The sequence below is a fragment of the Grampus griseus genome, assembly GCF_964374135.1.
Source record: "Grampus griseus genome assembly, chromosome: 1".
NCBI classification, from domain to species: domain Eukaryota; kingdom Metazoa; phylum Chordata; class Mammalia; order Artiodactyla; family Delphinidae; genus Grampus; species Grampus griseus.
The window spans coordinates 52,620,055-52,638,121 of NC_139017.1; the positions used below are offsets into that span (position 1 = coordinate 52,620,055).

Genomic DNA, 18,067 nt, shown 5'->3' on the forward strand with positions numbered 1-18,067 from the left:
CCGTGTAGTATGGTAGTACATATTTAGTGGAAAAAAGGATCAACTGTATATAAAACAGTAACATTTACTGGCACTTACTCTGCGTCAGGCTTTTTTCTTATACCTTCCTGAAGAGGATGCTCCTATTACTATCCACAATTACAGATGAGGAAACTGAGCACAGAAAGGTTAAGTAATGTAACCAAGATCACATGGCTAATATACAGCAGGACTTGGATTCAAAGCCAGAGTCCATTTCCAGAGCCCATAACTCTTAAACTCTAAACCATTATATCATCCTACTGTACATGTATATGCATTGGTTAGTGTAGACTGAAAGAAAGACAGAACAACAAAGAGGACAGAGAATCGGAAATAGAAGTTTAGAGGCAGAGCATAGTTAGATACATAAGAAGACTGAGAAAACTAGTGATCTACTATCTAAATCAATGACACAGACAGAGAGAAATAGATATAGATCAGTACTTTTATTTCCTAATTTTTACACTTACCTGGAAAAGCAAAAAAAGATGTATATTATGTTTGTAGCTAACTCAACACTTTGCTTCCAGTCTTCTCTGAGGACTCTTGCTAATGCACCAAGGGCAGTTTCTAAAGAAAAAGGGGATGTACAAAAATGATCACTCACCTTGCCTCTGATATAAAGGGTAGTTGGTTTTAAATGTCTACTATCAATAAATAACACAGAGTCATGTACCAAAATGTTCATTGCAGCTCTATTTACAATAGCCCAGAGATGGAAACAACCTAAGTGTCCATCATCGGATGAATGGATAAAGAAGATGTGGCACATATATACAATGGAATATTACTCAGCCATAAAAAGAAACGAAACTGGGCTATTTGTAATGAGGTGGATAGACCTAGAGTCTGTCATACAGAGTGAAGTAAGTCAGAAAGAGAAAGACAAATACCGTATGCTAACACATATATATGGAATTTAAGAAAAAAAAATGTCATGAAAAACCTAGGGGTGAAACAGGAATAAAGACACAGACCTACCAGAGAATGGACTTGAGGATATGGGGAGGCGGGAAGGATAAGCTGTGACAAAGCGAGAGAGAGGCATGGACATATATACACTACCAAACGTAAGGTAGATAGCTAGTGGGAAGCAGCCGCATAGCACAGGGAGATCAGCTTGCTGCTTTGTGACCGCCTGGAGGGGTGGGATGGGTAGGGTGGGAGGGAGGCAGACACAAGAGGGAAGACATATGGGAACATATGTATATGTATAACTGATTCACTTTGTTATAAAGCAGAAACTAACACACCATTGTAAAGCAATTATACTCCAATAAAGATGTTAAAAATAAATAAATAAATAACAAAGCTAAGATAGAACTGGGACAAAAAGTAGGATGCTTCTTTCCAACACAGAAAGCTATTTTTAAAACTGAAATACTAAAACTCACAACATGCAGCTTTAAGTCTAACTGTAAATAGAAAAATAAAATATGATTTAAATAAAGTAACATAGTAAGTATACTATGGGTGACAATAAAAAAATTTATTTCTTAATTTTCATTTCCACTTGCTACTGCAGTGCCAGTTTTTTTTTTAACATCTGATTTAATGTGTTCATGAATAAGTGAAAAACTAGATTAAGTCTAAAAAAATAATGAGCAGTTTAAAGCAGGCTAACACTGACTTCAATAAAGCAAATTAATAATCAAATAAAACTTATACACAGAAAAATAAGTCTAATATTTTAATGTCATGTTAAATTGATGCCAACGGGCATAAATAGAGCAAAAAATTTTTAACGAAACTAGCTTTAGGATAGATTGATAAATATCCCTGTTACACCTTTTTCCTGAAAAAGGTAATGAATTGATTAATGAGAATTACTATACATTAAGTAAACATAAAGTAATGAGACTAGTGTCAAATTAGTACTGTTACATAGCTGACTAAATCTTGAAAATCATTAAAAATTAAAATATCTGTGTATTATATAGTGATCATAATTCAACTTTCTATAATAGGCATTGAGGATCTATTGTACTTCGTAGACTGCATTATAAGTATTTATTATGGTAATGAAAGTATTTCATTTATTTGAGCTTTCTGGCCATTCAGATTATGAAACAACAAGAATTCACTATATTACTAATCCACTTAGTGAGGAATTTTTTTATACAAACTTAAAAACACCCTATAATAGCATTTCACAGTATTATTCATATTCATAATACAGAACACTGGTATAATATACGTTTTGAACACAATTATTCTGAAGTCAAATAAATAGGTAATATGCAAAAGCTCTAAAAAAGTCCTACTTAATAAAGAATCTGGTTTAGCTTTGCTTAATCCAGTATTTCCAAAGGCATTCATCCTTATAATCCAGAGGATACAGCATTTCTTAGAATATACTTTGGAAAATGATGTACTATAATGTCACAAATTCAGCATTTTTCTTCTTTACTAAAGAACAGAAAAATGTCTCAATAAAAATACAGCTATAGGAATTATACACAGCAGGTTATGAAGAAATAAACCAAAAGAAAATTACAAAGTTTACAACAGATCAAAATATAACCCAAAATTAATTTATAATTTGAGTGCAATCATAATTAAAATTCTGTTAAGATTTTCTCAGAGAATATAATAAAGTGATCTCAAAACAATATATAAGAAAACATACAAAGACCAGCAACACCACATTAAAAAAAAGAAAACAACAAATTGGAACATTTCTCCTCCATACTCTAAAACTCTAGTCAAAGTACAAAACAAAACATAACAACAACAGTATGATATTAGTATGGAAATTATCAAACAGATCAATGGAAAAGAAAAAAGAGCATCAAAACATATCTATGAATATATAAGAACAGTATCTGGCACAGAATAAGCTTTCAAGAAGTATCTATTGAATAAAAAACTGGCCAGCATATAGCAGAAAAACCATTTCAAATCTCTGGGAAAAGGAGGAATATTCAATAACTAAGCTGGGGAGAGACCTCCAAGATGGCAGAAGAGTAAGACGAGGAGATCACTTTCCTCCCCACAAATACATCAGAAATACATCTACATGTGGAACAACTAACTCCTACAGAACACCTACTAAACGCTGGGAGAAGACCTCAGACCTCCCAAAAGGCAAGAAACCCCCCACGTGCCTGGGTAGGGCAAAAGAAAAAACAGAGACAAAAGAATAGGGACAGGACCTGCACCTCTGGGAGGGAGCTGTGAAGGAAGAAATGTTTCCACACACTAGGAAGCCCCTTCACTGGTGGAGATGGGGGGTGGCGGGGGGGAAGCTTCAGACCCATGGAGGAGAGCACAGCAACAGGGGTGCAGAGGGCAAAGTGGAGAGATTCCCGCACAGAGGATTGGTGCCGACCAGCACTCACCAGCCCAAGAGGCTTGTCTGCTCACCCGCTGGGGAAGGCGGGGGCTGAGGCTCGGGCTTCGGTTGGATCCCAGGGGTTGGCTGCATGAACACAGCCTGAAGGGGGCTAGTGCGCCACAGCTAGCCGGGAGGGAGTCCAGGAAAAAGTCTGGACCTGCCTAAGTGGCAAGAGACCATTGTTTCGGTGTGTGAGAGGAGAGGGGGTACAGAGCACTGCCTAAACTGTCTCCAGAGACGGCGGCGCGAGCCACGGCTATCAGCACAGACACCAGAGGTGGGCATAAAACGCTAAGGCTGCTGCTACAGCCATCAAGAAGCCTGTGTGCAAGCACAGGTCACTCGCCACACCTCCCCTCCAGGGAGCCTGTGCAGCCCTCCACTGCCAGGGTCCCGTGATCCAGGGACAACTTCCCCAGGAGAATGCCTCAGGCTGGTGCAACGTGACAGGCTGGTGCAACGTCACGCCAGCCTGTGCAGCCCACAGGCTCAACCTGTATTCTTTACCCCTCCCTCCCCCCTGGCCTGAGTGAGCCAGAGCCCCCTAATCAGCTGCTACTTTAACCCTGCCCTGTCTGAGCAAAGAACAGATGCCCTCAGGAGACCTACACGCAAAGCCAAAGCTGAACCCCAGGAGCTGTGTGAACAAAGAGAACGGGAAATCTCTCCCAGCAACCTCAGGAGCAGCAGATTAAATCTCCACAATCAACTTGATGTACTGTGCATCTGTGGAATACCTGAGTAGACAACGAATCATCCCAAAATTGAGGCGGTGGACTTTGGGAGCAATGATATATATATATATTTTTTTCCTCTTTCTCTTTTTGTGAGTGTGTACATGTATGCTTCTTTGTATGATTTTGTCTGTAGAGCTTTGCTTTTACCATTTGCCCTATGGTTCTGTCTGTACATTTTGGGTTTTTTTTTAGTATAGTTTTTAGCACTTGTTATCATTGGTGGATTTGTTTTCTGGTTTGGCTACTCTCTTCCTTCTTTCCTTCTTTTGTTTTTCTTTTTATTACTTTTTAATTCTTTTATTTTTAATAATCATTTTTTATTTTAATAACATTATTTTATTTTTTTCTTTCTTACTTCCTTTTTTGTCCCTTTTCTGTCCCTTTTTTTGGTCCCTTTTTTGTCCCTTTTCAGGCCGTGTGGCTGACAGGGTCTCAGTGCTCCAGCCAGGTGTCAGGCCTGTGACACTGAGGTGGGAGAGCTGAGTTCAGGACATTGGACCACCAGAGAACTCCCGGCTCCACGTAATATCAAATGGCAAAAGCTCTCCCAGAGATCTCCATCTCAACGCTAAGACCCAGCTCCACTCAATGACCAGCAAGCAGCAGTGCTGGACACCCTATGCCAAACAACTAGCAAGACAGGAACACAACCCCACCCATTAGCAGTGAGGCTGCCTAAAATGATAATAAGGTCACAGACACCCCAAAACACACCACCAGACACGGTCCTGCCCACCAGAAAGATAAGATCCAGCCTCATTCACCAGAACACAGGCACTAGTCCTCTCCACCAGGAAGCCTACACAACCCATTAAACCAACCTTAGCTACTCGGGGTGGACACCAAAAACAACAGGAACTACAAACCTGCAACCTGTGAAAAGGAGACCCCAAACACAGTAAGTTAAGCAAAATGAGAAGACACAGAACCACACAGCAGATGAAGGAGCAAGGTAAAAACCCACCAGGCCAAACAAATGAAGAGGAAATAGGCAGTCTACCTGAAAAAGAATTCAGAATAATGATAGTAAAGATGATCCAAAATCTTGGAAATAGAATGGAGAAAATACAAGAAACGTTTAACAAGGACCTAGAAGAACAAAAGAGCAAACAAACAATGATGAACAACACAATAAAGGAAATTAAAAATTCTCTAGAAGGAATCAGTACCAGAATAACTGAGGTAGAAGAATGGATAAGTGATCTGGAATATAAGATAGTGGAAATGACTATTGCAGAGGAGAATAAAGAAAAAGAATGAAGATAATTGAGGACAGTCTCAGAGACCTCTGGGACAACATTAAACGCACCAACATTTGAATTATAGGGGTCCGAGAAGAAGAAGAGAAAAAGAAAGGTTCTGAGAAAATATTTGAATAAATTAGAGTTGAAAAATTCCCTAATATGGGAAAGGAATTAGTTAATCAAGTCCAGGAAGCACAGACAGTCCCATACAGGATAAATCCCAGGAGAAACACGCCAGGACACATATTAATCAAACTACCAAAAATGAAATACAAAGAAGAAATATTAAAAGCAGCAAGGGAAAAACAACAAATAACATACAAGGGAATCCCCATAAGGTTAACAGCTGATCTTTCAGCAGAAACTCTGCAAGCCAGAAGGGACTGGCAGAACATATTTAAAGTGATGAAAGGGAAAAACCTACACCCAAGATTACTCCACCCAGCAAGGATCTCATTCAGATTCAACGGAGAAATTAAAAACTTTACAGACAAGAAAAAGCTAAGAGAATTCAGCACCACCAAACCAGCTTTACCACAAATGCTAAAGGAACTTCTCTAGGCAGGAAACACAAGAGAAGGAAAAGGCCTACAAAAACAAACCCAAAACAATTAAGAAAATGCTAATAGGAACATACATATCGATAACTACCTTAAATGTAAATGGATTAAATGCTCCAGCCAAAAGACATAGACTGGCTGAATGGATACAAAAACAAGACCTGTATAGATGCTGTCTACAAGAGACCCACATCAGACCAAGGGACACATACAGACTGAAAGTAAGGGGATGGAAAAAGATATTCCATGCAAATGGAAACCAAAAGAAAGCTGGAGCAGCAATTCTTATATCAGACAAAATAGACTTTAAAATAAAGACTATTACAAGAGACAAAGAAGGACACTATATAATGATCAAGGGATCAATCCCAGAAGAAGATATAACAATTGTAAATATTTATGCACCCAAAATAGGAGCACCTCAATACATAAGGCAAATGTTAACAGCCATAAAAGGGGAAATCAACAGTAACACAATAATACTAGGGGACTTTACACCCCACTTTCACCAATGGACAGATTATCCAAAATGAAAATAATATATAAGGAAACACAAGCTTTAAATGATACATTAAACAAGATGGACTTAATTGATATTTATAGGACATTCCACCGAAAACAACAGAATACACTTTCTCCTCAAGTGCACACACAGAACATTCTCCAGGATAGATCATATCTTGGGTCACAAATCAAGCCTTGGTAAACTTAAGAAAACTGAAATCATATCAAGCTTCTTTTCCAACCACAACACTGTAAGAGTAGATATCAATTACAGGAAAAAATCTGTAAAAAATACGAACACACGGAGGCTAAACAATACACTACTTAATGACCAAGAGATCAATTAAGAAATCAAAGAGGAAATCAAAAATACCTAGAAACAAATGACAATGAAAACACAATGGCCCAAAACCTAAGGGATGCAGCAAAAGCAGTTCTAAGAGGGAAATTTATAGCAATATAATCCTACCTCAAGAAACAAGAAACACCTCAAATAAACAACCTATGCTTACACCTAAAGCAATTAGAGAAAGAAGAACAACTAGAAAAAAACCCAAAGTTAGAAGAAGGAAAGAAATCATAAAGATCAGATCAGAACTAAAGGAAAAAAAATGAAGGAAACAATAGCAAAGATCAATAAAAATAAAAGCTGTTTCTTTGAGAAGATAAACAAAATTGATAAACCAATAGCCAGACTCATCAAGAAAAAAAGGGAGAAGACTCAAATCAATAGAATTATAAATGAAAAAGGAGAAGTAACAACTGAAACTGCAGAAATACAAAGGATCATGAGAGATTACTTCAAGCAACTCTATGCCAATAAAATGGACAACCTGGAAGAAATGGACAAATTCTTAGAAAAGCACAACCTTCCAAGACTGAACCAGGAAGAAATAGAAAATATAAACAGACCAATTACAAGCACTGAAATTGAGACTGTGATTAAAACTCTTCCAGCAAACAAAAGCCCAGGACCAGAGGGGCTTCACAGGTGAATTCTATCAAACATTTAGACAAGAGCTAACACCTATCCTTCTCAAACTCTTCCAAAATATAGCAGAGGGAGGAACACTCCCAAACTCATTCTACGATGCCACCATCACCCGGATACCAAAACCAGATAAAGATATCACAAAGAAAGAAAACTACAGGCCAATAGCACTGATGAAAATAGATGCAAAAATCCTCAACAAAATACTAGCGAACAGAATCCAACAGCACATTAAAAGGATCATATACCATGATCAACTGGGGTTTATACCAGGAATGCAAGGATTCTTTAATATATGCAAATCAATCAATGTGATACACCATATTAACAAATTGAAGGAGAAAAACCATATGGTCCTCTCAATAGATGCAGAAAATCTTTCGACAAAATTCAACACCCATTTATGATTAAAAAAACCCTAGAGAAAGTAGGCATAGAGGCAACTTACCTCAGCATAGTAAAGGCCATATATGACAAACCCACAGCCAACATCGTTCTCAATGGTGAAAAACTGAAACCATTTGCTGTAAGATCAGGAACAAGACAAGGTTGGCCGCTCTCACCACTATTATTCAACATAGTTTTAGAAGTTTTAGCCAGAGGAAGCAGAGAAGAAAAAGAAATAAAAGGAATCCAAATCGGAAAAGAAGAAGTAAAGCTGTCACTGTTTGCAGATGACATGATACTATACACAGAGAATCCTAAAGATGCTATCAGACAACTACTAGAGCTAATCAATGAATCTGGTAAAGTAGCAGGATACAAAAGTAGTACACAGAAATGTCTTGCATTCCTATACTCTAAAAATGAAAAATCTGAAAGAGAAATGAAGGAAACACTCCCATTTACCATTGCAACAAAAAGAATAAAATACCTAGAAATAAACCTAGCTAAGGAGACAAAAGACCTGTATGCAGAAAACTATAAGACACTGATGAAAGAAATTAAAGATGATACAAACAGATGGAGAGATACACCCTGTTCTTGGGTTGGAAGAGTCAACATTGTGAAAATGACTATACTACCCAAAGCAATCTACAGATTCAATGCAATCCCTATCAAACTACCAATGGCATTTTTCACAGAACTAGAACAAAAAATTTCACAATTTGTATGGAAACACAAAAGACCCCGAATAGCCAAAGCAATCTTGAGAAAGAAAAACGGAGCTGGAGGAATCAGGCTCCTGGACTTCAGACTATACTACGAAGCTACAGTAATCAAGAGAGTATGGTACTGGCATAAAAACAGAAATATAGATCAATGGAACAGGATAGAAAGCCCAGAAATAAACCCACGCACATATGGTCACCTTATTTTTGATAAAGGAGGCAAGAATATACAATGGAGAAAAGACAGCCTCTTTGATAAGTGAGGCTGGGAAAACTGGACAGCTACATGTAAAAGAATGAAATTAGAACATTCCCTAACACCATACACAAAAATAAACTCAAAATGGATTAAAGACCTAAATGCAAGGCCAGACACCATAAAAGTTGTAAAGGAAAATATAGGCAGAACACTCTATGACATAAATCACAGCAAGATCCTTTTTGACCCATCTCCGAGAGAAATGGAAATAAAAACAAAAATAAACAAATGGGACCTAATGAAAGTTAAAAGCTTTTTTTTGCACAGCAAAGGAAATCATAAACAAGACGAAAAGGCAACCCTCAGAATGGGAGAAAATATTTGCAAATGAAGCAACTGACAAAGGATTAATCTCTGAAATTTACAAGCAGCTTATGCAGCTCAATATCAAAAACAACAAACAACCCAATCCAGAAATGGGCAGAAGACCTAAACAGACATTTCTCCGAAGAAGATATACAGATTGCCAACAAACACATGAAAGAATGCTCAACATCACTAATCATTAGAGAAATGCAAATCAAAACTACAATGAGGTATCACCTCACACAAGTCAGAATGGACATCATCAAAAAATCTACAAACAATACATGCTGGAGAGGGTGTGGAAAAAAGGGAACCCTCTTGCACTTTTGGTGGGAATGTAAATTGATATAGCCACTATGGAGAACAGTATGAAGGTTCCTTAAAAAACTAAAAATAGAACTATCATACAACCCAGCAATCCCACTACTGGGCATACACCCTGAGAAAACCATAATTCAAAAAGAGGCATGTACCACAATGTTCATTTCAGCTCTATTTACAATAGCCAGGACATGGAAGCAACCTAAGTGTTCATCGACAGATGAATGGATAAAGAAGATGTGACACATATATACAATGGAATATTACCCAGCCATAAGAAGAAACAAAATTGAGTTACTTGTAGTTAGGTGGATGGACCTAGAGTCTGTCATACAGAGTGAAGTAAATCAGAAAGAGAAAAAGAAATACTGTATGCTAACATATATGGAATCTAAAAAAAAAAAAAAAGAAAAAAAGTGGTTCTGAAGAACCTAGGGGCAGGACAGGAATAAAGATGCAGACGTAGAGAATGGACTTCAGGACATGGGGAGGAGGAAGGGTAAGGTGGGACCAAGTGAGAGAGTGGCATGGACATATATACACTACCAGTTGTAAAACAGATAGCTAGTGGGAAGCAGCCACATAGCACAGGGAGATCAGCTCAGTGCTTTGTGACCAACTAGAGAGGTGGCATAGGGAGAGTGGGAGGGAGACGCAAGAGGGAGGAGATATGGGGATGTACGTATATGTATAGCTGATTCACTTTGTTATAAAGCAGAAACTAACACACCATTGTAAAGCAATTATACTCCAATAAAGATGTTAACAAAAAAATAACTAAGTTGGAATAACTGGCTATACAATGTGGAAAAAAATAAAATTACATCTCTACCTGTCACTTTCAACAAAAATGAATTCCAGGGCCAAGGACTTTAGGAAGAGCAGAGTAAGGACCTGCAAAAATCCACTCTTCCATAAGCAAATATAATACTGGTAAATTTTTTCAAAATCAACTCCTTTAGAACTCTGGAAATTAGTTTTGCAAAAACTCAAGAAGTGTTTATTTAAGAAATATGGCTGACTTGGTAAGAACAGTGAGCTCTGTGGCATTTCAACTTGCCCTAATCCATCCCCTCTGTGCAAGTTTGTGGAAACTTTGAAAACCAACAGTATCACAACCATGATATCTGTGAAAAACAGTAGCCCAGCAACAGCTGGAGGAAGTAGAACAGTGTGGTGCTCCCCCAAATTCCCACTCCAGTGAACTGTCAATATCTTATCCATCAGGATACTTGCTGAAAAGCTCCATTCCCATGGTTTGGCTTTATTTGACCTGACTCAGAGATTGCTCTTACAAACAGCCTTAGACCCAGGGCATTTGCTGAAAACTACCAGCAGCAACACTGCAGCTATGTGCAGCAGCAGCCTAGCCAACTTAAGGTAACAAGAGGCTAACCAAAACACTTTAAAAGAAAAAACTGGGAAATGAGATATTCACTGGGTCTTTGAAAGACTCCAACACATTCCTGGGACTCCAGAAGGCCCGGCACACATGTAGAAATGTGCACATACCAGGGAAAGACCTAAAAGAGCCTAATCTCTCGTCTCTGGCCAACCTTGAGGCAATGTTCAAGCAGCAATTGAAGGCTAAGGCTTGTAAACTACTTCCTTGAGCACTGAAGACATCCTCCCACCCACATGTACACACCCACAGCCCCTCAGCAAAGGCTGGGAAACTCTGTGCCAGGCATTTAAAGAAATCTCTATCTAATCATTAGTTACCACTAAACTAACTGAGCAGAGGCTTCAGTGACTGCAGAGACAAAGAATACAGACTTTACATAATTAATTAATCCAGGAAACTCATTAAACAAATAAACAGCAAATATAACAAGTCCGGAAAGGAATGGAAATCTGATTTCCAGAGTTGCCCCAATATTATTTCAACAACAACAAAAAATACAACACATGCAAAGAAATAGGACAGTATATCCCATACTCAGAAAACACAGCATTCAATAGAAACTGTCCATGAGGAAGCTCACATTTTGAACTTATGAGACAAAGATTTTAAATTATGTGAAGTTACTGTAAATATATTTAAAGAACTAAAGGAAATGATGTCTAAAGAATTAAAGGAAAATATGAGAAGGTATGAGAATTACGTCTCACCAAACAAAGAATATCAATAAGGAGATACAAATTATACAAAATGAACCAAATAGAAATTCTGAAGTTCCAAGTATGATTTCTGAAATGAAAATTTCATTAGATGGTCCTAACAGCAGATGTGAATTAGAAAAAAAATCAACAAATGTAAAGGCAGGTTAATTAAGATTATCCAGTCTGAGGAACAGAAAGAAATAAATAGAGCTTCAAAGACCTATATGACATCAACAAGCTTACTAACATGGGGATCCCAAGGGGAAAGGATAGAGAGAAAGGAGCTAAATAAATATTTAACAAAATAATGGCCCAAACTTCCTAAACTTGATTAAAAACATTAATCTACATATCCAAGAAGCTCCACAAATTCCAAGCAAGATAAACTCAAAGATATGACCACCTAAACACATCATAAGTCAAACTCGCAAAAGCCAAAGGTAAAGCAAATGTTGAAAGTAGCAAGAGAAAATCAGTTCAACATGTACACATGGTCCTCAATAAGGTTAACAGTTGGTTTCACATCAGAAACCATGCAGACGTGAAGCCAGTGGGATGACATATTCAAATTGTAAAAGAAAAAGACTGTCAACCAGTAATTCTATATCCAGCAAAACTACCCTTTAAACAGAAGAAAAGTTATTCCTAGGTAAATAAAAACTTAGAGAATTTGTTGCTAGTAGACCTTTTCTATGAGAGATACTAAAGGGATTCCATCAGGCTGAAATGCAAGGACACTAGAGAGTAACTTAAATCCAAACAGAGAAAAAAAGAGCACCGGTAAAGGTAACTCTATAAATATAAAAGACATTATAAACATATTTTTTATTGTATTATCTTCTTCTATCTGATTTTCAAATGCATACATCAATAATTATATTACTTGCTGATAGGCTGATAATGTATGCAGATGTAATATGTATGAAATAATAGTATAAAGGTATGGGGTGGGAATAGAGGTATACTGAAGGAAAGTTTTTGTATATTGTTAAAATTATGTTGGCATTAACTTAAACTAGATTTTTAAAATTTAAGATGGTATCTGTAATCCTAGGGTAACCACTTAGAAAATATAATTCAGGAAAACACAGTAAAGGAACAACAAAAGAATTAAAATGGTATACTAGACAAAATTTCACACAAAAGAAGGTAGTAATGGAGAAACAGAAGAAAAAAGATAAAGACATACAGAAAACACAAAGTGTTAGATGACAATCCTTTATGAGTAATTATGTTAATGGTAAATAGAATAAACACGCCAATCAAAAGGCAGATTATTTGAATGTATTAAAAAAATATGATCCAACTGTATGCATTCTACAACAGAAACACTTCAGATTCAAAGACACAAATAGGGTGAAAGTAAAAGAATGGAAAAAGATATGTCACACACACACACAAAAAGACAGACTGAAAAAAACTATTTCTAAGTACATAAAAGAAAAAGGATGTATAGTTGACCCTTGAACAACATGGGTCTGAACTGCACAGGCCCATTTATACTTGAACATGGGTTTAAACTTATGTGTGCATAAGTGGACCCAGGCAGTTCAAACTCATGTTGTTTAAGGGTCAACTGTACAAGATCTGTGGTTGGTTGCATCTGCAGATGTAAGGATATGGAGGACTAACTATGGGACTTGAGCATTTGCAGATTTTGGTATCCTTGGCAGGCCTCAGAACCAATCCCCCATGGATATCAAGGGATGACTGTATATATAATACATATATATAAAAGAAAAAGGATGTATACTCATATATAAATATACATATATTCACATGTATATATAAATTCAAACTTCACAGGGTAGGAATTCCAGAAGTCTAGTGACATGAGAAAAAGATCAAATTCATTAATCAGGCAAATACAACTTAAAATAAAGAGATATTGTTTATTACCAACAATGCAGTGGCAAAAATGTTTAAGTTTTATAGCCTTCATATTCCATTGGTCTGGAGAGACAGTGGTACAACCACTTTGGAGGACAATTCAGAAATATCCCTAAGAAATTATGACCTGCATTTCTGTATGACCTTTGTTTCTGTGTACACACACTTAAAAAACCCTTGCCTGTGTATATAAGATATGAACAAAGATGTTCACTATAGTTCCCTACTGAAAACTTTGGAAACAACCAAATGACCATCAAAAGGGGAATGGCTAAAGAATATGCATAACTTCATAAAATACAATAATCAAAAGTAGTTCAAAACTAATTACATTGTATGTATCTATATGCATATAATCTTGAACCATTACTACATGGAGAAAAAATTACCAAGAGGTGTGATATAATTAACATAAAAATTCATATAAGGTAATACTCTATTCTTTAATACAGGAAAAAAACCTATATATATATGTATAAATATATGGAAAAGATCTGGAAGAATGCACTCCAAACTTCTAACAGATTATAGACTAATGGTCAAAGGGGGTTTTATCTGTAATACTCTAATTCTTTAAAAAGAATATATTAATATATGAGTTGTATAATTTAGAAAATACTTAAAATGTACAAATTTCCTAACTGGAATATTGGTAATATCCTATGACTCTCTGGAAAGATCTCTGCATATATTTTCCATGCTACAAAGTGTTGATATGATTTCCATCACATTCCTTCACATGTGATGGAAATCATATCATAACAATATCTTCCATATTTTATTTTTGGCAAAAGTGTAATCAGAAAATCATAATTCTATAGTGGTATTCTACAGTGGTATTACTGAGAAAAAAGGTTTTAAGAGCATTATATCTCCGTTTTCTTTTATTACCCAGCACTTCTAATGAAAAGAAAGCAAATACTTGGTATCAAAATCAATCTAAATGAAATTTAAAAGATTACTATTTTTGGCTGTGCTATTAAAAGAAAACTAATATTGGAACTGTAATTTAATAAAAGCATATACATACATGTGCAAATGTCAAAAGTCTGATATTGTATCCTAACTGAAAGAATAAAAAGTCTTCCAGAATAGAATAAAAAATAAAAAGTCTTCCAGAATAGAAGGAAGAAAAGATTCAGTACCATTAATGCTTTACTTTTCTGGTTTAAATTATTAGTGAGTCCTCCAGAGAATATTTAAATGTTATGCCCACACGTTAAGAAATTTGAGTAAGAAGGAAAGTAATAAAGAGCTGGAAAATAAGTGCATTCCTAAGCTTGATATAATAATTTTGGCTTACCCCTCTATGATAATAAATTTAAAAAATCATATTTCACAATAATAATTCTACTTTAAATATTTATAGATAAGTCTATAAATTCAAGTCTATAAATTCTACCATTCAATAGTAGTTCTTCCAAGTTATCAGGATTTCGAGCAAGCTGTAGGATCAAAGCAGAACCCCGAACCTTGTCAGGAATATCTTCATATAATAACTCAATGTACTCATCCATGTCATTAATGTTAGCAACTTCATCAATCTGAAACAAAGGAAGAGGAAGGAAGTACTCTAAAAGAATAATGCTCAACAGAGCCAATGTCAAAGGAATGGTATTTTGTGATCAATAAACTGCCCTTGATAGTAAGAGACAAGTTTTCAAAGGACTTACAGTTGCCATCCTTTCGTAGAGGGGGAAATTAGACCTTTGGGTGATAGGACTCCTGAGTGAAAGTAGTCATAAACCATATGATAAAATGGGATGTACATAAACTCTAAAACTGGCCTATTTATATTGATAAAGTATCTTAAATGTAATTCAAAATAGTATCTACCGTAATAAATTAAACATACTTTAAAACATGGTAGAATAAGAATATTTAAAACATTTCACAACGTAGTTATCAAAATAAATTATGTTTAAAAGACACATCCAATAATTTTTGCCTTTATTAAATACTGATTTTCTACCTTTTTCAGGTAGTTTAAGTTCAACCATTTTTTAAAATTCCACATTTGTTTAATGTGATTGTATGAATTATTGATGGTAAAAAGCAATACCTTAGAATCAATTCTCTATTAGATAAAAATACAGTCTTACCTCCATTCCTTCAAAAGGAGGTGGATCTTTAGGCTTGCTTGATTTTTCTTTTTTTTCTGTAAAAAGATTTTTTTCTTATGAGAAGAGCAATGTTTTTAGGTTTCTGGGTAATTTTTATTTTCAGCAGCTGAGTTTAATTCTAGCTAAGTTGGGGATCTTCAAATGGGTAATTTATGAAATAACCTCTTTTCCAATGTATAAAAAATGTTCATCTATAATGCATTTGTTCTAATAAGGATATCACAGACAGTATAATAAAATCTATAAATAATCTCCAAGTTATGTCAGGTAGCAATTTAAACTTCCTCTTTGGCTAACATTTTAGGTATGCAAATAGCCAGACTTGTCAACAAGAAGCAAAATACTCCATTTTGAGTTTTCCTTCTTTTCCTAATTCACATTTAAGAATAGGAAAATCAATAAGGCAAAGAAAAACTCATGAGTTGAGTAATATAAAAACTAAAATAAAAATTAACAAAGGAAAAGGAAAAGAAATAACTTGGATAAAGTTAAAAAGCTAAAATACAGTTGCTGATTTTTTAAACAAAATTAGGATCATAAATTAAAAGGCAAATGTTTAATATTTGTGCTAATTTAATCCTCACTTGTTCCCAAATGAATTAAAGAGGTATTCAAAGGTGTTGAACACAACTTTGAGTCATTTTTTATGTTGAATTATTTGATTCATAGCAGAACTTCATTTTGTAAAAAAATTATCAAAAATGCTTCACTGCTCTGATCTGCGTCAAAAACCTAAGCAATGAATGTACATTAAAATAAGTTCAAGTAGTATCAAATTTTTGATTCTATAATTAGCAAATGTTTTACATATAATAGGAATTAGCCCTGATTGTTTTCAGAGGAAGGTAGCCGTTATGGACAACGTTATGTTTTCTTTTGTTTTTTTTTTAAAGTGGTTATTATTATTTTTTTAATTAATTTATTTTTGCTGTGTTGCGTCTTCGTTTCTGTGTGAGGGCTTTCTCTAATTGTGGCAAGCGGGGGCCACTCTTCATCACGGTGCGCGGGCCTCTGACTATCGCGGCCTCTCTTGTTGCAGAGCACAGGCTCCGGATGTGCAGGCTCAGTGGTTGTGGCTCACGGGCCCAGTTGCTCCGCGGCATGTGGGATCCTCCCAGACCAGGGCTCGAACCCGTGTCCCCTGCATTAGCAGGCAGATTCTCAACCACTGCGCCACCAGGGAAGCCCAAAGTTATGTTTTCTTAACAGCTAGATTTTTCCTCAAACAGATAATTTACTATGACAGTGATTTTAATTAAGCAAAGAAAAAAAAATACTTATGGTAAAGAATCACATAATCAAATAACTATTATTGTTTTATTTCAACCACTTTTAGGGCTAGGTTTCTGGTTTTGAAATAGAGAATATCAAGTAAAAAAGAAAGAAAATGGAATAGTTTTTAAAAATAAGTGTACAGGGCTTCACTGGTGGCGCAGTGGTTGAGAGTCCGCCTGCCGATGCAGGGGACAAGGGTTCGTGCCCCGGTCCAGGAAGATCCCACATGCCGCAGAGCGGCTGGGCCTGTGAGCCATGGCCGCTGAGCCTGCGCGTCCAGAGCCTGTGCTCCGCAACAGGAGAGGCCACAACAGTGAGTGGCCCGCGTACCGCAGAAAAATAAAAAATAAAAAATAAGTGTACATATACTATAGTATAGCATTTCATATATGCCTCCAAACATTAATATCCATATAGAGAAACATATTGATTTGAATTAATTTATCTACTTATGATAATATGAAAATTTCCTCATATTCCTCTAATTTCTGGGGAAGGAGGTAAGAAGACTGATTTACTCTGAAAATTCAGTGAAAGGGTTTTCATTTGTTTAAAGATATTTTATTACAAATGCCCTCGGAATTATATTAATTTAGCATTAGGAAAGATCAATTTTAACTATATTGTACAACCTATAATAAGTACACACACATCTTAAAGGAGCATAGAATTTATTTTTCTCACTTACTTATTGAAGCTATCTCTCATCATTTAGTAACACTGTTAACAGGAATATCGTATCAAAAAATAGTTAATAAAATTTTTGATAATATTTTCCTTATAGCACTTATTATTAATAATTAATAGGGATACACTGAGTGCCAGCTATGTAGTTGGAAACAATCAAATTCAAAATGTTCATTTTTGCTTTTAAATAAATTCACAGCTATAGTATGTTAGATACTATATACAGTGCCAATTAAAAGTATATATTAGGCACAAGGCATTTTATTTGCTGTGGATGGAGAGAGAAGACTGGTTAATCTGAAAAAAGTCCAAATGATTTTCTCTTTCATTTTTCTATTTAATACAATCAAAACTTAAGTATAAGTTATTTCAAGGGTACCATATTTTAGAATTCACCAATGATAAAAGAGAGATACATGTAAACTTAATAAATACTATGAAATGGAATAACTAACCACTGAATAATCTGAGATGACTTTCCATTCAAATGTCTGTACTCTCGTTTTGTTTTGGGTTTGGATTATTCCAAAATGTCTTCTATAAATAATCAACTGCTTAGCTCTAATATTTTAATGGCTTGGTTCTTTTATGAGGTAA

At 35.7% G+C, this 18,067-nt stretch overlaps 1 protein-coding gene across 3 annotated transcripts in view; it reads right to left on the bottom strand.

The window, feature by feature from the left end:
- KIFAP3 (kinesin associated protein 3) overlaps positions 1-18,067 on the bottom strand; it is a 149,067-nt gene that overhangs the window by 109,475 nt on the left and 21,525 nt on the right. For 2 of the 3 annotated variants that reach the window (XM_082658294.1, XM_082658296.1), the window contains exons 4-6: positions 15,488-15,543; positions 14,788-14,929; positions 492-591 (exon numbers count right to left, since the gene is read on the bottom strand). In XM_082658294.1, the coding sequence (XP_082514420.1) occupies positions 492-591; positions 14,788-14,929; positions 15,488-15,543 (298 nt within the window). The remainder of the gene's footprint in view (positions 1-491; positions 592-14,787; positions 14,930-15,487; positions 15,544-18,067) is intronic. The other variant, XM_082658295.1, reaches the window with a different exon arrangement.